This window comes from Peromyscus maniculatus, chromosome 7 (assembly GCF_049852395.1).
Source record: "Peromyscus maniculatus bairdii isolate BWxNUB_F1_BW_parent chromosome 7, HU_Pman_BW_mat_3.1, whole genome shotgun sequence".
In the NCBI taxonomy this organism is placed as follows: domain Eukaryota; kingdom Metazoa; phylum Chordata; class Mammalia; order Rodentia; family Cricetidae; genus Peromyscus; species Peromyscus maniculatus.
In genome coordinates, this window is record NC_134858.1 from 45,910,487 (window position 1) to 45,934,141 (window position 23,655).

The 23,655-nt window shown below is 51.0% G+C and overlaps 1 protein-coding gene across 3 annotated transcripts in view; it reads right to left on the reverse strand.

Annotated features, from left to right (window-relative positions):
- Positions 1-19,484, reverse strand: part of Zbtb16 (zinc finger and BTB domain containing 16) — a 185,338-nt gene extending 165,854 nt beyond the window's left edge. Inside the window, exons 1-3 of one of the 3 annotated variants that reach the window (XM_042280871.2) lie at positions 18,860-19,102; positions 17,750-17,946; positions 14,786-16,143 (exon numbers count right to left, since the gene is read on the reverse strand). In XM_042280871.2, coding sequence (XP_042136805.2) covers positions 14,786-16,053 — 1,268 coding nt within the window. In that variant the 5' untranslated portion in view covers positions 16,054-16,143; positions 17,750-17,946; positions 18,860-19,102. Of the gene's footprint in view, positions 1-14,785; positions 16,144-17,749; positions 17,947-18,859; positions 19,103-19,160 lie in introns of those variants that run through there. The other 2 variants (XM_076576245.1, XM_006979753.4) reach the window with 2 other exon arrangements.
- Between the last annotated feature and the right edge of the window lie 4,171 nt (positions 19,485-23,655).

The window sequence follows — 23,655 nt, forward strand, 5'->3', positions numbered from 1 at the left end:
ACACCAAGGGAGCCAGGACTCCTCCTGCTGGAGCACGAAGAGGGATCTGAGGGCAGCAGAGGACAGAGGGCAGACGCAGAAGCGGATTTTCCATAACGGGCTTGAACTTTAACTCCCCCCCCATACATGTACACTTTCACAGATCCAGTTTGGGAGTGTTCGAATTAGCACAACCTGCCCTGAAATACTGCCTAAAACACACAGTAAGCATTTTGCTTGTTTTTATGTCATCGATGGTTTCAATGGGTGACTCACCCTTCCTCTTTAGCACTCTGTGCTCATGGGGTTTACTATAAATAATGCAGGGGGGGGGGTGCACACACAGGCTGAGCACAGGCCCTGCCCGGACTGCTGGGCCACTGCAGAGCTTGGCAGGACAACCGAGCAGCTCTAAGGTGTGTTCAGAAGGACTGCTTTCCACCCCTGCTCCAGGACAGAGAGGAAGCAAACAGCCGCCCCCCCCCCCCCGCCCCCGACCTCAAGGGCTCAGGAAAATAACCCTGTCAGGAACGGGAACTGAGACCATAGTGTTTGAGTCTTCTGGAACCTTCCGAAAAGGTGCAATCTGGATTCCAAAGCAAGCTCTGCACCTCCCTTAGGATATTTTTGTGTCCGTGTGCTTTTTGGGGGCAGGGCTTCTCTGTGAAGTTTTGGTGCCTGTCCTGGATCTTGCTCTGTAGCCCAGGCTGGCCTCAAACTCACAGAGATCCGCCTGGTTCTGCCTCCCGAGTGCTGGGATTAAAGGCGTGCACCATCACCGCCTGGCTTCCCTTAAGATATCTTAGTCAAATCTTAATCCATGCTGTCCGACTCTGACTTTTAATTATTTGGTGATGCCCAAGTTGCAGGGTGTGTGTGTGCGCGCGCGTGCGCGTTGATTTAATGTGACTTCCCAAGAATCCAAACTCACAGGAGGCTGCACCACAAATGCAGAAACACAGTAGTCAGTAGTCAGAGGGGTCTTGGCCAGGCCAGGTCATCACGGAGACTGCCTCACTGGGATTCCAGCCACAGCAGCTGAAGTCATAGGCCCTTCCGACTCAGTCACTTCCTAGCTGAGAATCAAGTCAGTACTCACAGGGTCTGAGCTCCTTTTAGATCCTGCCCCCCCCACCCCCCGGCAGCCCCCTCCCACCCCCACCACTCATCACTCACAAAATTTCCAAGGCTCATCAATTCCCCATGTCTAAGCTACCCTCCCAGAGGCAAGGCAGAAGAATGTATTGTAGACTTGAGAAAAGTCCTAAAGATGGGGGTTTTGTTGTTTTGGCTTTTTGTTTATTTGGTTGGTTGGTTGGTTTGGTTTGGTTTTAGGGTTTTGTTGTTATTCTGAGGCAAGACCTAATGTAGCCCAGGCTGGCCTCAAGCTCGCTATGTAACCTGAAGCTGAGTGTGAGCTTCTCATCTCCCTCTCTCAATCTCCCACCTGCCAGGACTGCAGCCAGGCACCACTGTACTCGTGTTTGTGGAATGCTGGGGATCGAACCCAGGGCCTCATATATGCTAGACAATCACTCTGTCAACGGAGCTCCAGCTCCAGCCCATGCAGGGGCCTTTATATCCCTGATGCACTTGCATGATCCCCTATGATCTTACTTGCTAGCTGCGAACACAGGACTTCCTATGGCAGCTTCTCCCTCGGGCCCAAACATTCAAGAGCATTCAAAGAGCCCAGCTCTCTAACTCCAGAGCACCTTCACTGCACTGAGCATCTGAAACATCACACATCCTCAGGGCCATAGACAAAGAGAGGCCGTGCAGCTTGTCCAAGGCACGCACAGCTAGCGAATCATAGCCATCTTACGACGGCCTGGCTGTCCCAGCCATCCATCGTACCTCATTCTAAAGCCTACATTCTTGTCACTAACTCAACGGTGACTAAAAATTAACACTGCCACCACCTCCACCTTCCAGAAAACCTCTCTTTTGAGTGAGGAACCCAGCCCCCCACGCATGCCCGATGCCCAACAGCTCTATCTCAGCATCTCTTGGACTTTGTGCTTCCCAGTAAGTCTGCCCCGTGGATACCCCCGGCTCTAAATAGCCCACTCCATGATCTGCAAACACTGTGAGGACATCAAAACAAAGCTATCAGCTGGGTACCTGCCTTTAGCAGCCAGTCCAAACTCTTTTGTTTGAGTATCAGGCAGCTTATTGACCAGGGTTAGGGTCAGAAGTTTTTCCTTTACCTAGATACTTTGTTTCAGAGCGGCATATTGGGGATAGGTACAGGGGCTCAGGCTGACCTCTTCAGTAAGCCCCAACTTTGAAGACACGGTGGAAAAGGTAGGACTTACCGTAAAAGTGGCCAATACCACCCCACTCCCATATGAGCATGAACCCGAGTCCCTAAATGTTTCCTTGAAGCAGGGGGACAGGGCATGAGGACAGGAAGCTGGGACATCATGAGATCAATGCAGCTGCCCAACGCAACCGCCACCTCTTCCTTCAAGCTCTTCCCTGCAACTGCACCCCACCTGACAGCCTCCGCTGGTCCCTGCTGCCCAACTCACCACCCCTCACCTGACCCCTACAGTTTATCTTCACTGACTGAGAAAGGTGGCCCTTATCAAGCCATCTACTCCTGGTAGATTGTTCCCCAGACCACAAGGGTTATCAGTAGAGCCGATGCAGGATGATAAACAGTCACCTCTTATGCAAATAGCACCAAGAATGTTGGCCACAGAGCAGAAGCCGTGTTTACCAGAGTTTGAATGGAACGTTCTTTTCCTCCATTCCAGTTCGGGGGACGCAGACAACTTGGCAGAAACTGCTCAGGTAGTTTTTCTCCTCCTTTTCTGGCAGAGATCTGTTCAAATCTGGATCCCCCCACTTTGTCAAGATTGAGGCTTCGCATGGGACTTACATAAGTTCTCTCTATGACTATAGCCAATAACCAGGTCATTTTTCTGAGACCCTTGACCATTGTCACATGCCCTGTTTGCCAAGGCAGAAAAGTAAAAGGATTCAGGCTCCACTGGGCATGATAGCAAACACCTTTAATTCTACCACTCAAGAGACAGAAGCAGGTATGAGTTCTAAGTCATCCTGGTCTACATAGTAAGTTCCAGGGCAGCCAGAGATAAACAGTGAGACCCTGCTAGACAGACAGACGGGGGAAGGATCTACAAAGTGGGTATGGAGAAGGCTGTGGGTGACACACACACCAAAAAAATCCATTAAAAATAAGGGGCAGGGTGATGCTTCAGCCAGAAAGCATGAAGATGTGAGCTCTATCACAAGCACCCAAGTAAAAAGCTGGATGTGGTGATGGACCCGTATAATCCCAGCACTGGGGAGGTGGGCTCAGACCAAGCCCTCGGGCTTGCTGGACAGCCATTCTAACTATAGAAACAGCCGTTTCCATGCCATTGAGATTCTGTCTCAAAAATAAAATAAAAGTGGAGGAACCCTTGGGGAACCCAAAACTAACACCTGATATGTATCCACATACACATATACACATCCATATACACATGTACTCACATGTGCACACTCACACATGTGCACACACAGACATGTGTGAACCCATAGACACATGTATACACACACACACACACACACACACACACACACACACACACAAGTTCTGATTTCTAAGGTGCAACCCACATGACTGGGAGATGCTCTCAGGCCGGATCTGTGGGACGGAGGCAGCCAGGACACCAGTCAGTGCCCTTTCAAACACTTCTTATTCCAAGTGCAAACTCAGAGAGAAGAGTGTCTCTAGGTGACAGAAGAATTGCACTCGGAGGGGCAGAGCAAGCAGTCTCACCCCCAGGGCTGCAGGCTGGGAGGGGGGAACAGGAGAATGACACAATCCAGGGCTGGCCAGAATGAAAGACAGAATGGAAGAGGCTAATTTACACAGGAAGTGAGCACTTACCAGGCCCTTCATCTCAACACACAAAACCCTCGGCCATATCTGGAAGTAATTACACCCAGTTAACATGATCTGCTTGCCACTAAAATTAACTGCAAACAGAGATATTTTTCACTTTTGCAACAAGGAATGCCAAGATGTGTTCTGGTCTGCACCCCACACACACCACCGAATCTGGCTTGGGGGAGGTGGTATTTATCTGTGACTTGGCAAACAGGGGGTAAAAAACGCTCTTATAGCTGTCAGGACACAGAAAGTAAAATAGAGGAGAATTATGGAAAAGTGAACGTGGCCCTGAAATCCACAGTGCTGGAAGCCCCCCGAGTCAGTAGCCCTTGCTGGCCCTGTCTGCTTTCCCACTCGGAACTCCAAGGAAAGCAGTGTTTTTAGACTCACTCGATTTAGCTTCCCATTGCATTTAGGTACCATCTTCAGCCCTTCTGCCAAGGGAGCGGGGGCGGGGGGTGCAGGGAGGTAGATTCACAACTGTTAGCTGAGCCTTGATTTAGCAGATCATTTTGGAGGACAACTGTCATGATTTGCACCGAGTATTTCCAATTCCTAATGTGGCCAGTGCCTTCAAAGCAGCTTTCACCTGCTCTGAGCTGCTCAGGAACCACTCACTTGAGACATGCGCAGTTTTGCTATGCAAAGGAAGACAAAAGGTCTGGGAGGAAGCCACAGTTGGCCTCCAGTGTGGGCACCCTGAAACAGGTCCATGTCTCGGTCCCCAAAACTCTGGGCTTAGTAGCCTCAACCTGGCCGACTAGTCTCATTTCTCTTTGTCCCCAGCCCCACAATTTGTAAAGCCCTTGTTTGTATTTTTCTGTGAGCCGCTGTCCACGATGCTACAAACACAGACACAGATCTGTAGAGTTCCCAAGGAGGCATTCGCCCACACTGACCCCTCTTTTCTAGGCCACAGGACACACACTCCCCCTCAAGATGCAGTTCACTCCTTTGTCACCAGGGGACTTTAAGCCAGCAGCAACCGAGTAGAGCATCCATTGACCGGACAACTCACAAACATCTTTTCTCAAAAAGAGGCAGGCAGAAGTTTCCCTTAAGAATGAGGTCAGATGCCACTGTTCTCAGCAAAAATCACATTTAGAAATACTCCCTCAGGCATGGGGGGAGTAGTATGCCAACCAGAGAGGCAATGCTTTGAGGTCTTGAAGCTATGATGAGGCTGGGGGGAGCATTTGATACAGTGAAAGAAATACACACACACACACACACACACACACACACACACACACACACACTTTAACTCTGTAAATCTGACTTCATGAAGAAGACATTAAAGAGGGTCACATGTCCTCTTCAAATCAGCGATCCCGGCCATGTGAGCACCCAGCATTGGCTAACTGTTTCTGCTGTGTGCACCATGATCCCACCGACGAGGATAGCAGCATGCCAAATGGCATGCTCCTAATTTCCTCCCGCTGACCCAGATGCAAGTGGCTAGGAACCCTGCCCTGTTCACCAGCTTCTAGAAGAGCATGGATTCAAGCCCAACCTCACTTCCAGACACCATGTTCTCTCCACTCACCACTCTGCAGCCAACCACTGTAGGGAATTTAGGAGAGAAGGGTGGAGGAGGGAGAGAAAGAGACCCTTAAATGCTCCCTCCCATTAACAGCCCGCTGGTATGTGGTGTGTCTTCTTTCCCTCATATGTGCACACAGATGCACAGACATGCATGCACCCACTCACATATAAACATGCATGCACACACTCACAAGGGCTCTCCCATGCAGGGATGCACACCCTGGGTCCTATTACTGCATAGCTCTCCAGGCTCAGAAAGGGTTAAGTTACCCTCACCACATAAATCAAAAGTTCAAGGCTGCACCACACCACAATGATCCCCTCTTTACATATGACGAGAACCAGAGAGGGCTGCAATCCCAAGCATCCTGAGTGAGTCTCCCCAGCCCGCACAGGTTATACCACTGGGGTCAGGGCCGAGGACCTTTAGCGGCAACATTCATTTCCTGAACAGGACAAGCCCTCCTGACCATAAAGCTAATAAGAACTTCCTCGCACGGCGAGCTCCGGCTGACAGGGTGACTTGTCACTGGTCACGCAGGAGGAGAGCGCTGGTTCCCATTAGAGGCTTATGATGCCAGGTGCTCCTAATAAGGCACCTCAGTGAGAAACAAGAGCCTGCTAAGTCCTGGCTCCGACTCTGGAAGTAATCAGGCCTGGGCTTCAGGGATTAGGGAGGGGCCTTCCTTGAAGAAATGGGGGGGGGGCTTGGGGGTGGCCTCGGTAGACCCCTGGCAGCCGCTAACCTGCTGAATGGCTTAAATAAATAAATTCCTAAGCATCCTTCCACATCTTTCCCAGTCACCATAAAAGACTCCCCCAAATTAACACTAGTAATGTTTCCCCAGTACTCCATCCAGGCTTGATGGATTACCCAGAGGGCCATTACGTTAGGCCAGATCTGCTTCCCATGACAGCAAGGAGTGTCATTCCAACAGACCTAATGGTATTAAGATCACAACCCTCAGCTAATCCACTTAGGCCAGGAGAGGATGACAGGGGACTCAGTGTCTCCCCTATCAGGCTGGGGTCACAAAGGAAGTGGAAGGTAGGTAGGCAACTTCTTACCCCATCCCTGCTGCTACCAGTTAACTTGGTTTTGCTTCCGCATACCACCACCCATCCTCTGCAAAGGTAATGGTTTGATGGAGTGCGGATCTTATTTTTAGCTCATCTGATGGCTCCAGTGCCCATGCGCTGTAACATCTTTACTTTCTGAGGATTCCTGATGGCTGTAAAGAACTTAGACAAAACTAGCATTTTTTCTTTTTCCTCTTCATCAAAACATCTGTGACGGGGTCTTTTAGTAGTTTCCTCAGCATTGCCATGCTGTCCCAGGAAGTCCCTTCTCTTACCTAACTCCGCTCCTTCCTCCCGTAACCCTGAACACAATCTGTTCACACTGAAGAAAATCGGGTCTCAGGGTCAGAGTGGAAAGTGAGTTCAGAACTGAGACTCAAACAGGATTTGGGGGAGTTTTAGGCAAAGTTTCCATGCTGACAAGAAAGGGCTGGAGCCCCTCCCCACAGCTGCAGAGTTAAGCCTCGCATAGGCAAAACCCAACCATAGTTTTTTCAGACTGAGCCAGCATAATAAGGACACAGGGGCTTTTAAGGGGAAACAGTAGAAAGGGGGATTTCTGATTATGCTGGCATGGAATTAACAACGCGGAGTTTTTATTTTTGAAAACGGGCCTTTTTTTCTCTCCCTTTATCTGTTTTTCTGTTTTCTAGTCAGCATAAAAGCTTGTACCTCTAGAAGCTGGTCACTCTGTCAGTAAGATGTGACACCAGATTTCCCGGATCTGTGTGGTCTGGGCCCGTAAACACCTGTCCACTATGCCATGTGCAGGTGACTGACCTCTTCTGAAGCCACCAGGAGAAATGAGAGACCAGAACTGGTCCCTTAGTTTCAAGGAAAACGAATCAGAAGACTAAAGCACTAATCCTGGTGCCCTCTCCTGCTTTCCATAAAGTCGACTAACCTCCTGGACTTTCCTTGGCCATCAGAAATGTGAAACTAACACCTTCCTTACAGGCCAGCTAAGAATTAAGCAGATCTCATGAGTGCACTCAGCCCAGAAACTGACATGTAACAAGCACTGAATACTGTCCCTGAACCGCTCTGGGAAGGATCCTCAGGGAGAGAGTTCTCAGCCCCCATCATTCATGTGAGCCCTGCCCAAGACTGCCTGCAGTAAAGTAAGGTGGTACATGTGTGCCCCATATCACCTCCACCAAAGTGCCCCCCGACACACACTGAGCCCTGTGAACGAACAGTGGACACCACATCTGTGCTCTGTGTTTGGACCAAGAAGACAGCAGCAGCACTGTCCAGCTAAATTTAAAGACCTGGAATGATTCACCAGACCCTGGGTCAATGGGACAAGGCGTACCCCAGACACCAGAGTGCACTGGTCCACTTCCCAGGGAAGACAGAGGAGCACACGGGCCTGTGCTGTGGGCATGGCCTTCTGCACAAAACAGTGATGGATACCAAATGGCATCCACCTACGGAACCTAGGCACTATGCATTTCCATGTTTTGCAAATACTTACAGGTTGCTCCCTCCTTATAATGACCCCTTGGGTAGGTACGGTTATTATTATCCCACTTCATAAATGAACAGACAGCCTGTAGAGGTTAACTACCACAACCCCAATCACACAGCCAGTAAGTGATAAAATTAGCATTCTGACCAGAGTCAATAGGAGCACATTCACTATGTATAAAACATGGGGTTGGAGGTGGTAAAGGGCACTGTGACAATCTTTCTCTCTATCAGAGTAACTATGGAAGAGTCACCCCTTTCACCTAAGATGCCAAGCATAACTTTTAGTTATCATGGAACATTCAAGAACCCTCGTCACCTCTTATCTTCATTTTGCAAGACTCTTAAGTCTTACACTTAAACTTTCAGTTGTATGTATTTTAAAGTCACCACACACACACACACACACACACACACACACACACCCCGAATTAGCTAGAAATCAAAAGTGGAATTTGAGTCTAGCCATTTGGGTTAAGAACATTTTAAAAACTCTAGCATTTTCCTAAAACATGCAGGTTTATGAAAGTTTCAAGAGTTCATTCTAGATCTCGTATGGGTAAGTTGGGCATGGTGGAGCACACCTTTAATCCCAGAACTTGGAAGGCAGAGGCAAGCATATCTCTGTGAGTTCAAGGCCAGCCTGGTCTACATAGTGAGTTCCAGGACAGCCAGGGGTGTAGAGTGAGACCCAGTCTCAAAAAAATAAATAAATAAATAAATAAAATCCCCAAACACAGCTGAGTGCAGACAGAGGGAAATCAAACTGATCTTCATCTCGGCTGTCAGATCCCACAATGCAAATTCCAAAACACAATGAACCAACAACCCAGCAAGTGCTCATCAAAGTCAGAAAAGAAAGCTCAGGATGGAAAGGGGGCAGCAACAACGCAGATAACTCAGAGCCTTAGCCTCCAAAGCAGCTGGACATGAGGACGCACCACTGGCAAAGACTTGGCCACCTCACTTCTCTTCACAGCCACAGACCTCTCCAAAAGACCAGGTTTCCATGAGCCCAGGAGGTTAGGGACAGAATCATTCATCACCCCCGAAAGGATACTTACAGGAAACAGCAATGGGTCTGAATAGGATTGGAGCAAATCTGTGAATGACATAGTAACTGTAAATAGCTACTAAGCAAAGCCTGGATACACCTGACCTTTAGAACTGACGTCAAGGAAGATGGTTGAAGCCTCCAAGTCCGGCAGTTTAGGGATGGTGCTGGTACCTAAAGACGAGGTCAGATGGAGCTGAGCCAGATCAGCACTGTCCATGTTCTTATAAGGTCTGCTGCAGCGTGCCCAAGGCCCATGAGCTAGAAGGCAAGCAGAGTGCCTGGCCCTAATCATTTATAGCTGTGTGACCATCAGCAAGCCATTCACTTGTTTTCAAAACTTTTCTTTATCTCTAAGTTGGGGGGCTTGATACTATCCCAAGACCACTTATCCAAAGCCGCTAGGTGCTTCAGAAATCAGAACTGCGCAGATGGTAGGCTCATTGGGACCTGTGTTTAACAGCTCCAGTGGCATCTAGGGCAGCACTCTGTAATCAAACACATTAATATTTTTGCAGCAAAACATATGAATATTCAAAATAAAGCAGGATAAATATAGCCTCGCATCAGCTTTTGCCGCTAAATGAGTTTGCTGCAAACTTACACAAAACCTTTTCGCTTTCAGAGCTTCTCTGACTTCGTAATCACAGAGCTAGGAATGTCTCTCTCTCTCTCTCTCTCTCTCTCTCTCTCACACACACACACACACACACACACACACACACACACACTCCCTCAGAAGGCTGTGAGTTAGGAGAGAGACGTGTTTTACAAGAAGATAGAGCATCACAGCAGAAAGTGGGCATTATTAATGTGGCTGCTGGGGGTCTCATTACTTCACAATTCACCTTGTTCTATAAGAACTTGGTGTGACCTCAGAGGTGCCTAGAAGCCAAACATGGCAGCTCAGACATACAATCTCAGCATCTGGGATGTTGCGGCAGGGGGGCCAAGGGGAGTTCAAGGCTAGTCTGGGCTATAGTGTGAACTGAGAGAGAGATGGGGGTTGGGGGGAAGAGGAGGAGGGAGAAGAGGAGGAGGAGGAGGAGGAGGAGGAGGAGGAGGAGGAGGAGGAGGAAGAAGAAGAAGAAGAAGAAGAAGAAGAAGAAGAAGAAGAAGAAGAAGAAGAAGAAGAAGAAGAAGAAGAAGAAGAAGAAGAAGAAGAAAACTGGGGAAGCCTCAGTTGGTAGAGTGTGTGTGCTCAGTTGGTGGTAGGGTGCATTGTTCAATTGGCAGAGTGCGTCACTCAGTTGGTAGGCTGTGTGTACTCAGTTGGCAGTAGGGTGCATTGTTCAGTTGGTAGGGTGTGTGTACTCAGTTGGTAGGGTGTGTGTACTCAGTTGGCAGTAGGGTGCATGTGCTCAGTTGGTAGGGTGTGTGTACTCAGTTGGTAGTGTGTGTGTACTCAGTTGGTAGGGTGCATGTGCTCAGTTGATAGGGTGCGTGTACTCAGTTGGTAGAGTGCTTTCCTAGCATACACAAAGCCCTAGCTCCTCAGCACCACAAGCACTAGATGTGGTGGTTCCCAGCATTTCAGGGGGTGGGAGCAGGAGGATCAAAAATCTGAAGAAGGCCACCCCTAGCTGTATAGTAAGTTCGCAGCTACCTGGGGTACACTAGATCCTGCCTCAAAACAAGCCATCCGACCTCTACATGGTCCCTCACTGAAAACAGAGTCTGTGAGAGAGAGGCTAGCTGAGCAGACAGACCTCCAGCATCCCAGCTACATGGTTCATGTGTCCTCTAGCCAGCCCCAGGAAGCTTGGGGAAGAGCTCTACCAGGTGGGTTCGGGGAGACAGCCAAGATCATTCCTTGGTGCCTGTGCCTCCCTTGCAGAACTAAGTACGAGTTCCCACTATGCAGCAGAGCTGCTGATCTGACCTGAGGGCTGCTCAGTATTTGATCTGGTAGAGGCTCCCATAGAAGATCTAAGCCTCACTCTCATTCGACAGCACTAAGGTCAGAAGTAAAACAAAAGCTGTCTCGGGTGTGGGGTAGACACAGCCGTAAATGAGGACTGTGTCTTCACAGTCAACGACGCTGCTCCTGTAAGGCTATTGAACACGGCATAAAGTTGGGGATGAAAAGGAGCATCTGACCCAGGTGAGCTGGATCCGAGAGCACATCCAGACCAACTCACAAACAGAACTGCAGCAGCTTTTCAGAGAAAGGAGACAGGTGAGCATCAGCTAGGAGATTCTGGACTTCCAGAAGCCTGATAGGGTCCCCTCTCCCACAGACTGGGGACCTGTTGGGTCCAGAATCTGGAGAAGACTGCTGATCAATCGTGTCTTCTCACTGGCTAGCTTCCTTCGGGTTCTGTTAGTTAAATAAGGCCACCTGGTTTATCCAAGTGATGTTCCTGTCTGATCTTTCCATCCACCCATCCATCCATCCATCCATCCATCCATCCATCCATCCATCCATCCATGCTTCTTCCATCTGCTATTTCCTTGATACCCTCCCATCTGGTACAGGAATCATGACACTCAATCCCACTATGTTTCATTACCATTCTCTGTCCAGCCAAGAGGTGCTCCCATCATGCCACACCAGGTTGGGATCAAGTTATAGAGAAACCTATGCCTTGCTTCTCCACAACTCTGCCCTTTCTTTATCCCCAAAGCAAGAATTAATGCCAAATACTTCATCTGTACCAACACTTTAACCTGCTGGCTTAAAATAAAACAAGCCTTGTGGCCTCTACCCTATCATAGCCATCCCTGTTAGGATCCCAGCCAATTCCCACAGTTTCCTGGCATCTGATTTTTCTATCTTGCCTTTCTGTTTGCGCTGGTAGCTGTGATGATTTTTCTTCCACTGAACATTCCTCAGATTGCTGATAGGTGGGAAGGGGGCAATGCACAGAGAGCGGCGGGGAATGGAGAGGTGGTGCATTAATCCTGGTGCCTGGAGGGAGGAGAGGAAAGGCCTCCCATAAAGAGCATCTAGCCAGGGGTAGAGTGCGCAATACACACACACACACACACACACAGAGAGAGAGAGAGAGAGAGAGAGAGAGAGAGAGAGAGAGAGAGAGAGAGAGAGAGAGAGAGAGAGAGAGAGAGATCTTCTCTCTCCCTTGATTTCCTCCTGAGATCTCACACTTTAGCTGCTTGGGATGACCATCTCATTTCAACCCTCAGTCAAAAGCTCATTTTTTTCTTTCAGCAACCCACAGTGTAGCACCAAGGACTCCAGATTCGAGCCACATTGTTACAAGGTTATGAGGACAGGGACATAGTCTACACCACCTCACACAGGCTCCAGTAGACGGGACTGTTCGGAACCCCACACATTAGAGCTCAGAGCCAAAGGGAAGACACAAAAAGGAGGCTAGGACTGCCTTGAAGAGAGAGGGTGAGTTCTTCGCTTTCATGGTGACTACGAGGTGGCCACAGCTCCAGTGACTTTGGATGTCACTTCAATCAGCATCAACCCTTAAAGCCAACCTCAGAAAGCTGGAAGAACTACTGAAGATGCTTCCCATGCACAGGGCTGGTTTACTCCTCCCAGCCCTGTGAGATTCAGCTCAGTCAACCATCATTTCTTCCCATCAGGGTCCCATCACATGAGAACCCAGAACTCTCGGGACAGGTCCATCTTTTTCGGCCTTCTCTAGTAGAAAGAAAACTATGTACACAGGCTCATTGAGCACTCTTAGTTCTGGAAAGAAGGCTTGGGAGACACAAGAACTAGAAAAAGGCCGAGCATTTGGTACACAATCTTAATCCCAACCCTCCTGACCAGAGGCAGAAACAGGTAGGGCTTTGTGAGTTCAAGTCCAGTCTGGTCTCCAGAGCTAGTTCCAAGCTATCTATGGTTACTGCAGTAAGATCTTGTCTCAAAACCAGTAAGATAAATTTTCTAAAAAAAAAAAAAAAAAATCTGAAAAGAAAGCCTTTTATTGTGTGTGCACACTGCTATGCATGAGTGGGCTTGTGGGGGTCAGAAGTCACATTAGGCATCTTCTTCAATTGTTCTCCACGCCAATCCTCTCGTTGAACGTGGAACTTGTAGATCAGGCTGACTGGCTGGAAAGACCCAGGGTCTGTCTATCCCCACCTCCCCAGGGCTAGGATTACAGATGCATTTTGCTGGGCTTGGCCTTTTGGTGGCGTGCACGGCTTTTTACACAGGGATCCAAACTCAGGTCCCCACGCTTGCAGAGCAAGCACTTTACCAACCGAACCGTCTCTCCAGCCTCACCTCCACCCCAAGAGTGACCTTAAAAAGTGACTTTCTATCATACCCCACTTTCCACCGCATGTTCTCATCTGGAGAAGATGATAGACTTATCCGGTCAGGTTTGGGAGGGGGTTTCCTCTTAAGGAAAATGTAAGCAAAAACAAGCACACTTTCGTCAGTCTATTTCTGAGCAGACCAAGTACCAAGAAGACACATATCCGCAATTGTTATTTTATGTATCACTGGGGGGAAAATGGCTACTTTTAGCTGAATTCCACTTTCCTTAGGGTACAGCCCACAGCGGCCAATCAGAGAACTTCGGAGCAAGCTGCGGCTAGAGGTGATTGTATCAGTTTCCCACCCACCTCAGGTCCCCTGAATGAGCAACAGGAATGGAGGAAGGGGAGAGTGCATACAAAAGTGGAAAATCCGCCCAAGATCAGCAAAACAGCCAGCCGGAAGTTGTGCGAAAGGTTAGCATCCATGACGACAGAAAACCGGATTTGTGGGCACAACTCATCAGACCCAGGGATGAGGGATGAGAACGAGGGGCTTATAGTTTATGGCAAACAGAAAAGACAAACCCACTGTTGCCTCCCTCTCTGATGAGCACTGGTCAATGCTCCCCCACCTGTTCTGCAGGAAGGTGCAGATCCTCTTCTTCACTGGATGGCTGGAACCACAATGCATGAGAGGTTAAGTCTTAGTTGGAATCTCTCTGCCTTGCTAAGGACTTCATCTCAGCATTTCCTTGTGTATTAGTAAAAGAAACACTACCTACCTCTTAAGGACATTGCAAAAAATGTGCAATTCCAGATAAAGCACTGATCCTGAACCAAGTGTGTCACAAGAATTCAAAAAAGGGGGGGGGTCATTGTGCAGAGAGCCAGAGGGCAGCCAAGGCTAGCCCTTGTGATCGCAGAGGGGATAAGAGACTAAACAAACTGTAAGACCAAAACTCTCACAGGCGTCCTTCTCCTTGAATTGAACTAAAACCTCCTCTGTCCCACAATGTGTCTCCCACAACAGATGTCTGGGTCCTCCGGGTACGTGTAGGACTTGAACAACATCCAAGCCATGCTACTGTCCTAGGCTGAAGACAATGGCCTGCCATTACACAAACGCTGGCCAGTAGGGGTAGGAAAAGCCGAAGCCTGATAACGTGGCTCGATCCCTGGCCACAGGAGACCCTCAGCCTGAACCCCCACTTCCTGCCCTTTTTCTTGCACTCAACAGTTAGTCTCTCTGGGCAAAACAAAAGCATAGATCAAACCACAGGAAAACCAGATGGAAGCCCCAGAAGCAAAACAGAAAAGAAGGCCTAGAAGCTGGGTCCATGGGTTCCCTAATGCTTTGGACAGACACCATTTCCTCTCCCCATCCTCTATAATTAACTATGTGCTCTCCTATGCCTCAATATGGGAAAGAGTGGTTTGGTTTTGATTTTATTTTTTTTTTAAGGAACACAGAGGAGTCAGGTCCCCAGATTCAGGATGGGCCAGGCATAAAGGAACGCCATCAGGGACAGGAGATGTGCAAGGCTGGGGCAGGGGGTTACCTGTGCTGCTCCACGGCCTCGTTGTCCGGAAGCTCGACCCCACACACGCTGCACTGCTCCCCCAGAGGACGGCTCTCGGCCTTCATGCCCACAGCCAGCTCACCCAGCTTGCTGAACAGCTCCCTCTGAATGAAGCCCTGAGGCAGCAGGCCCCCGTAGGTGCTGAAGTCCATGGAGACGGCCAGGGCAGGTTGCACATGGAGACCAGAGGTCCCTGACGACGGCATGCTCAACACAGCATCGGCCTTGTGGTTGGGCAACACTGAGTAGATGCCCAAATGCTTCTCCACTGGGGGTACCAGGGGCTCCTGTCGCCCGGGGGGTCCCTGACCAGCTTCAACAGGAGGGGACGGCTGCTCACCACTCTCTTCTCGCCCATAATGAAGCTCCCTGGCACTGGTGATGACGCTGCTTCTAGTGGGAGTCCCAGGCCCCTCTTTGCTCCTTTCTTCAAGCTTGTCCCCCATCCCTCCTGAGATGCTGGACTCAGCTGCCCCAGGGCTGTCCTGGCCAGGGACTTCATCTACCTGCATCATCTCTGTCTTGACCTCAGCCACCCCGGGGTGCCGCCCACCCCCAACCAGTGTGGGCTCCTCAGGCCCTGCAGGTGGCTGAAGAGTTCCTTGCAGGAGGGACTGTCCTATGGTCATCAAACTGTCCACTGCTGCCTTGGTAGGACTCATGGCTGAAAGACCAAAAGAGGTGGAGACAGAAGGGCTCTGGTCCACCATAGGCCCAGGGAGGCTCTGTCCAGCCACGCTGGCATACCCACTCTCCTCGCTGGAATGCTTCGAGATGAAGATGTTCTTGAGGTATCGAGCCTTGCGGTCCTCTTCTTCTTCGCCCCCACCATCAGCCATGGTGGCCTCTGTGTCATTGTCATCGGATGCCTGGATGGTCTCCAGGATCTTCAGGCACTGCTCCTCCAGGTACTCGATTTCCAGGATTTCAGCTGCATACAGCAGGTCATCCAGATCCTCTGCCTTAGCTTGCAGTGTGGCTGTGTAGGCATACTCCAGAATCTGCTGGAAGGTCTTTGGCGAGAGGAAGTCCAGGGTATAGTGCTGGCTGTTTCGGTGGAAGAGAATCTCAAACATCTTGCTGGTGCAGGCCAGCACCGTCCGGTGAGCATGGAACTCCTGGCTGTCCACCATGATGACCACATCGCACAAAGTCCCGGCCAGTCGCATCTGGTTGGCCTTGCACAGCAGCCCCGTAGGGTGGCTAGGGTTCTGCAGCTGGATCATACCCATCTTTGTCAGATCCATGATGCTCCCCTTGGCTCAGGCATGGGGCTCTCTTTCCTTCTTTGCTCTGCGTGGTGGGGCAGGGTAGGCTTCCTGGGCGAGCGGAGGGGCCTGAGGAAGGGAAGAAGAGAAGAGGGAAAAGAGGTGAGCAAGTGACAACGTCCCCAGTGTCCCTAGAAATAAGAATTCAAACATTACAATATGCCTTCACTCCGGCATGACGCTCTTGGGGGTTTTAATGGAAGGGGGTTTCTAGAAATCTATGAATCAGCCTTCGCAACAAGCCCAGGGTTCTGAGAGTAAAAAGAAGGTTATGCTTCCCCATATGTTTAATCAACTGCTCTGTAGCATCTGCTGGATGAAGCGAAATGAAGATCACAATGAGTCCTAGGCATTCTTTAAGCCCGAGAGTAGAGACTTTCCATGTAAGACCAGTGTCCACCAGGAGGCTTACAAACATGCTTAAAATTAACGGGTTTTTAACCCTTTCCTTTAGTCAACTGAAGCATTCAGCTTTACTGCGGACCCCCTATAAGCAAACTCTCATCTTCAATGCTTTTCTAGTTCTACTTCCCTGAGATGGCCTTAGGAGACAAGCCAAATCTAGCCAGGGCACTAGATACGGTAGTGCCCTGTTATCTACGAGCAATGGGGCTGTCCTCTCCTGGCCATGCCCTCTGTCCATCATCCAGTGTCTTCTATGGCCTCTGTCCTTGCACCCTGGAATCTGGGCCACAAGGACTGGCCTACCCATTTTTAGGCAGTAAAAAGAACACACACACACACACACACACACACACACACACACACACACACACACACAATTCACATTCTAGCTTGTCATTTCTATCTACAAGTTCCTCAAACTTACTGTGTATGTCCAAGGTGTGGTGTGTGTGTGTGTGTGTGTGTGTGTGTGTGTGTGTGTGTGTGTAGCTGAAGAGTATTAACATGCCTGCATACAATTATACAAGATGATACAGCCTTCTCCTTTCCCTTCTGCCCACAAACACCCAATGGACAGAATGCTCTAAAATGGGAAAGCAGAGAGACACCATAGAAAGGTGTGTTCCCAACAGTTTTGAGGGCTCATGCCGGACTGGATGCCTCCCAGGTGTTGCAAGCCCAGTGACAAGGAGAAAAACTGACATGGGACATGGCTCTAGAAGTGACATTGGCACCAGCATCTCTGGTTAAGTCCAGAAGGTGGGGAAGTCGGGGTTGTAATACAAAGGCCTCTCCCGGAGCCTGTTCTGGATCACTGAGTGGCTCCCGATTCTGAACAGCCACTGGGACATGGACAGAAAGACCTAACGGGCCCAGGTCCCAGCTTCTGCCTAGCTGTGGCCAACACCTCACACAGCCAATGGCCTGGGGAGAGGGTGGAGAGAACTAGGTTTCTCACCCACTCTTCATGGAGCTGGCCTTCACCCTCAACAGGAGTCTTAAGGACTCTTAGGCACAAACTCATGCAGAAAAGGTTAACCGCACTGGCTGGCCACTCTTACTGCCCACCCCAAAGTGGAAACGCAGGGCATCAACAAGGGTGAGACATCCGTCCATCAAAGGCTTCATGAACATGGTGTGCATTCGGCAGAGATCAGAGTTTCAGAGGACTAAGAGGGAGAACCAAAATAAAGAAGGTTCGCTGACTGAATATCTTCCCCCAAAGGAGCCTTTTGGGCCTTGAGGCAAATCAAGGTGCCCTCTCCCTCACCCGCGGCTCGGCACCCACGATCGGACCGTCCCTAGCTGCAGCGATCAGCCAGGCGGCGCAGGGCAAAGCGCTAACTCGCCAGAGCTCCGAGGATCGATCGCGCTTCCAACACACCCCTCGTTCCCAGCGACCCCCGCCGAGACTTGCAGAGGACTTTGGCAAACTTGGTAAAGCAACTTTTCCCCGGGAGTCAGGGCCTGGAAGAAAGGGAACCGAGCTAAGAAAACAGGGAAAGCGAAAGAGACGGGGAAAGGAGCAGGTCCGAAGCGGCTGGACGGCGGCGTTGCTAGGCCGGCCAGGCGGCTCAACCCGCAGGAGAAGGGGAAGCACAAAAGCCCTGCGGCGAATGGTGGGAGGCCAAGCAAGAAGAGATCTCCGGGTCCTCCGTCTCCCACCCAAGATCAGGATCCCCGGGAAAGCCATCAGCAAGGTCCCCGGCCTCCCGCACCAGCTGCCGGCGTGCCCGAGTTAGACACGCTAGGAGCGTGGCGGGTAGGAGGCGAGCTAGTCGCTGCGGAGCGCGTCTTTGCATTCCGGTGGGTCAGCAGGCTGGCAGGATCGTGCGCATTTCGAGCGCGTGCGGGAGCGTGCGAGGGGCTAGGCAAGCTTGCAGACGGAGCGCCAGGGTGGGAAAGACATCCCGAACGCATCAGGTGCAGAGCCCGGGAACCCACCGTGCGCGGCCGGGAGCGCACAGCGAGCTCCGGCTCCACGGCTGCTCCCACCGAGAGCCGAGGAGGACCCGGAGCACCGGAGTCTCTTCTAAGCTTCCCTCTCCTTAAAAAGGGGCATCAACTCCAATCAAGAAAAAAAGAAAGATCCCACCACGTTTTTCTCTAAAGAAAACAAAACCCAAACGGTACCAGTCCCCTCCCCTCCGCCCCCCACGTCCACTCCTCGGCTCCTTCGGTTCTAGCTCCCCAGCGGGGCAGCGAATAAACACAAATAAATAAGGCACAATCCTATCTCACGCCAAGCGCACCGGTCCGCATACATATGAGCACCCACAGGCTCTCTGCTCTTCCGCCAGCCCTTAGCTGTACAAAGCCACCCAATCCCGACCACACGCGCCCGCAGCCCCGGCAGACCTCCCCGCTTGCCACCTCTCACCCGGACCGTGCCCCGAGGAGGAAGGTTGGGGAGGCAGCTGTGCCCAAGCTGACAGCCTGGGCTCCGCTTTCTAGCTGACCCCCAACCGGCGCAGGCGATCGTTGCAGCAGCAGCAACCAGAGAGCCCCGCAGGAGCCCAGCGGCCGAGTGGCCAGAGCTAGCGCCACCCGCCTAAACCTCTCCCGCCCCAGGGCGCCCTGGCGGGAGGCGATCGCTGGGCGGTGCGTGTCCTTCCCGTGTTCCCTACACACACACACACACACACACACACACACACACACACACACACACACACACTCACCGCTTGCCGAGCCTGGAGCTTAGGGTGGGTGTGCGTGCCTGGGGGGGTGAGGGGTGTGCCTGGATCGGGGAAGGGGTGTTGCTGGGGAACTGTTGCTCCGGATCTCACGGCGGCAGCGGCGGCATCGCCCGGCAGTTCGCAGTACCCGCTCTCATCACCCTTAACTCCTCTCTGCCGCTAGGTTAGCAAATCACCACCGGCTGCGGCGCCTCCGCCGCGTCCCACGTCAACGCCGAGCCCCCTCCCCTGCGAGGCCCCGGCGCCTCTCCATCTTTAGTGCTGGCGGCCGAGCCCGGCTCCCTGCCCACAGCTGCCCCCTCCCCTCCCCCTGGCCGGCCTCGGCCCGCCCACCCCGCCCCACCCCCGCCCTGGCGGAGCCCGTGCTCGTTCCTAGCCCGGCCCTCCCTTCCCGGGCGCTTCCCTCCCCTCCCAGCGCTTGGCGCTCCGGGCTTCGCCTGACATCTAGCTGCTGCCCGGTCGCCAGCGGCCGTTCCCCGTAGCTAGGCGGAGAGGGCAAAAGGTTGCAAGGCAGAGGGGCAGCAGAGGACCTGTCAACTCCTAATGGGGCAGAAGGATGAGAGGGAGGAGCAGTCCCCACTTTAGCCTCAGGTTTCTCATTTCCAATGGGCATGTGGTGTATCCCGCTCCCCCAACTCCCGTGCTCAAGAGCGGAGTTTTGTACGGTTTTCTAGTGTTTGCACCAGTTCAGTGTGTGGCATCTAGCCTTTCACTTTTCCTCCGGATTAGGGTTGCATCCTGCCTTACCCTAGACATTGGTTTAAAAAGGGTTGTTTTCCCAGTCCCAAACCAGGCCTCTCATGCCTGCCCTTAGGGGGTGAGCTTTTGAGTTAGCGGGATTTGGCCAGTCAGATCCAGAGGGGCCAGTGGAGATCTAGTAAGGGGGCGGCGGCTCGATTTTGCTATCTGGATAGTTGCAAGCTGAGGTCAAGGCCTGAGTAAAACTTTTTCACTCTCAATCTCGGGCATCCTCTCCCCTCCCCTACTTACTCGGCCCCAGGAATCTGGATGCAAAGTTCTGAAGATCCTGCGCCTAGCTCAGCTCAGCCTTCCCATGCGAGTGGAAGCTTGGAAAAGCCTTGGGCCTCTCCAAAATACCTTCTCCCCCTGGGCAGCTATCCCCACTTTTAAAGGGGGTTGAGATGACCAACCGTAGGGTAGAGAGACCAGAGAAAAATGTATCCTTCCTCCAGCTGCGAGAAGCTGAGCCGGGGGTGGGGTGAGGGTGGAAGGTATTTTTTTGAGCCTTGGCCTCTAGCAAAAGCCCCAGAGCACTGATGTTGGGGGTGTGGTGGAGAGCGCCACCCAGGGGCGCTCTACACAGCCCCACCCTCAAGTCCTGAGGGTTCCAGACTTTCAGTGAGGGGTGCTGTGTCCTTGACTGGCAAGGGCTTCGTATCTCCCACAGGACTTACCGAATCGCATTTTGGTGCCCCACGAGCTAAAGGAGGAGGAAGAAGGTAAGGGCGGTGAATGGGAACAAAAACCCACGAAGACCAGGTGGGCTAAGTTTCCACACGGTCTGCACGGGGTTGCTAGTGAGCAAGGGACACTCCAGTTCTCAGCCTAGGAGTGGGAGAGAGGAGTCAGCAGAAGGGTGGACTAGAAAAGTGAAGGAAGAAAACGGCGATTGAGTTACCCTCTAATAGGCAACATCACATGGACCAGGCAAGGGGAGTCCCCCCCCCCCAAGTCATTTGGTATACAACAAGAAGCAATCCTATTTACTGACTTTTCAAGCTAAGGCCAACCTTCTGTAAGACGAGGGATTTGAGGAAAAGTTAAGAAGGAACTGCCATAAAAGAAAAAAAGCAAGAGTGGATGAGCATAAGGAGGGCAGGAACACACACACACACACACACACACACACACACACACACACAAAACAGCCTACCCCCCACCCCCCAACCCCACCCCCTAGCGCCGTTCTGTGGATGCCTTGCTAGAGAACCACCACACTTGTTGAATTCCTGCCTAAGGAAAGCTTGCTGTCTCCCGTCCACATCCACCTACCAGCCTCTCTCCAGCAGTCACCGGAGAAGCACACAATTAACCTCTGATCCTATTCTCCCATTAATCCTCAAATCAGAGAAAGAGAATCTGTGGACACAATGAGAAAGAAAGAATGATTCCTGCCTGGCTCTGGCCTCCACCCCCCCACACACACACACCCCACCATAGTCACTGTATGTGAAAATCTCCCTTGCTTCATAAACTCTGCCCATTAAAGAGCCCAGCCCTTGTTAGTAAGTGTTAAAGAGAGAGTAATGCCTGGATTTAAGAGGTGGGGAAGGTAACAGAAAGGGGGTAAGGCAAGCGAGCCTGTGGGCTGAGTGCCAGTGTTGGGCTCCCAAGCATTTCCACTTAGCGATGAAGGCTGGCCGCTAGGCAGCTTGATAAGGTTTATTGGGCCCAGATAAAGCAGCAGCAGCCCCCCACCTCCAAAGCACCACCATTTATAGCTGGAGCTGTGTCCTTGGGTCCTGGAAGGCTGATGAGAGTCCCCAGTTGAGAGATTTCATAAGGTAACGCCTAAAACCAAGCAGACTGGAAAAATTATAAAATCATGGGAACAATCTCTCTTCTCTCTCTCTCTCTCTCTCTCTCTCTCTCTCTCTCTCTCTCTCTCTCCCCCCCCCCCCCCGTCTCTGTCTGTCTGTCTGTCTGTCTGTCTGTCTCTCTCTCTCTCTCTCTCTGTGTGTGTGTGTGTGTGTGTGTGTGTGTGTGTGTGTGTGTGTGTGTTTTCCTTCAAAGATATGGTAAGAGAAACTGGAAAACCAACTCCTAAAAAGGCAAAAAACCATGGGACATGGTGGTGCATGCCTTTTATCCCAGCACTCTGGAGACAGACAGGTCAAACTCTGTGAGTTTGAGGCCAGCCCCAGGCACTTAAGTGAGACCTTGCTTCAGAAACAAAACAAAGCGTGGAACCTTGATTCAGGGTTTTCTGACAAAATGCAAGAGGCCTCACTCAGTCATGCTAGAAGCAGAGACGAGGATGAGCTAACCCTGGAGGAGGATTCCACTACAAAATCCCTCATTCCTTCACCTCCCCATCTCCCTCTAGAGCCCCAGCCATGTAGCCTCTCCGAGCTCAGCTAGTGGAAGAATACATCTGGTCTGAGGGAAACATACCGGAAGGAGATGGTGGGAGTACTGATTCACTCAGAGCATCCCTGTGAATCTTAACAGGTTGCCTATATTGTTTCAGTTGGTCCTCCTAGCAACCCTGTTGGCATTCTATGACCATCCTCATTTGGCGAGAAGGGGAAGCTGAATCCTAGAGATTGTTCGAGTCTGACATGATTTGAATCGCACTGTGTGACTGCACAGCCCAAGCCTAGATTAGCCAGCCTTTATTGAGAGGAGTCAATGAAACAAGCAAGGCTTTTAATTTCCTCTCTTTCTCTGCCGCCCAGGACAGGGCGAGGTTAGTAGCACACTGAGCTGAGGACCTAGTGACCCAGTGACTCTTTCTCTACCGTGTAAGGCTTTCTGCACTTGCCTTCCTGGCTCAGAATCCCAGGTTACTGGAAGGGAGTTTTGAGTGACAATACAACATCCGGTAGACACTCAAGTGCTCGAGTATTTTACTTGCATAGGAATGTAAAGTCTTAATTCTTTGGGTTGAGGATATAGTTTAATCCATAGAGTTCTTGATTAGCAAACATCAAGTCCTGGGTTTGATTCCCCAGTACTGAATACACCGACGTGGTGTGCATGCCCCCATGTTCTGTATTCCATAAGTGAATTAAGTGCAACAACGTCATGAGACACGTCTTCCAAATGGCAGTGGGGGGAGTATTGAGGTCAAGTGCATAGTCTCAGAACACCCAACCAGAAGATGCTGCTTAGATGATAGTTTCCACCATGAGGTACTGAACAGTGGAGACCATAACTTGGGCATCTCTTCTAGACACTGAGGACACCCTTGATGGCATCTACAGTAACTATTGGTTGGTTGATACAGGGTCCCACTTATATAACCTCTGAACACCAATACACCTTGCTAGAGAACAACTTTTCAAAGATGGACGAAGAAGGGATTTTTTTTTTTAGCCCCAGCAGCCTTGGGGTCACTGTGACCCCAAGATATTTGTGATTGAGGACAAGAGAGTGTTTTCTTTCCTCTTTCTCTACCCAGCATATTGCAAATGGCGTTGGGACCTAATGTTGTCAACTCAAATAGCAAATCTGAGTTGTTATTAGTGCAAAGATGCCCTGAGGGGGTAGGCAGTGTGGATGAGATCTGCAAGGGATGTTATGGGGAAGTGTGTTTATAATTATAATGGGATTTAATGTACACTGGGACCAGATGATGGCAGCCATTTAAAAAAGAGATGCCTAATAAGAGAGGTCCCTTAATGACAGGCAGCAGGGCTCAGGTTATTATGGGAAAGTGCCGCGTTTCACTGGGTGTCACTCACCATGTGAAAGGTTTTATAGGGTTCCCAACAAAGCTTTGGAGTGAGATACA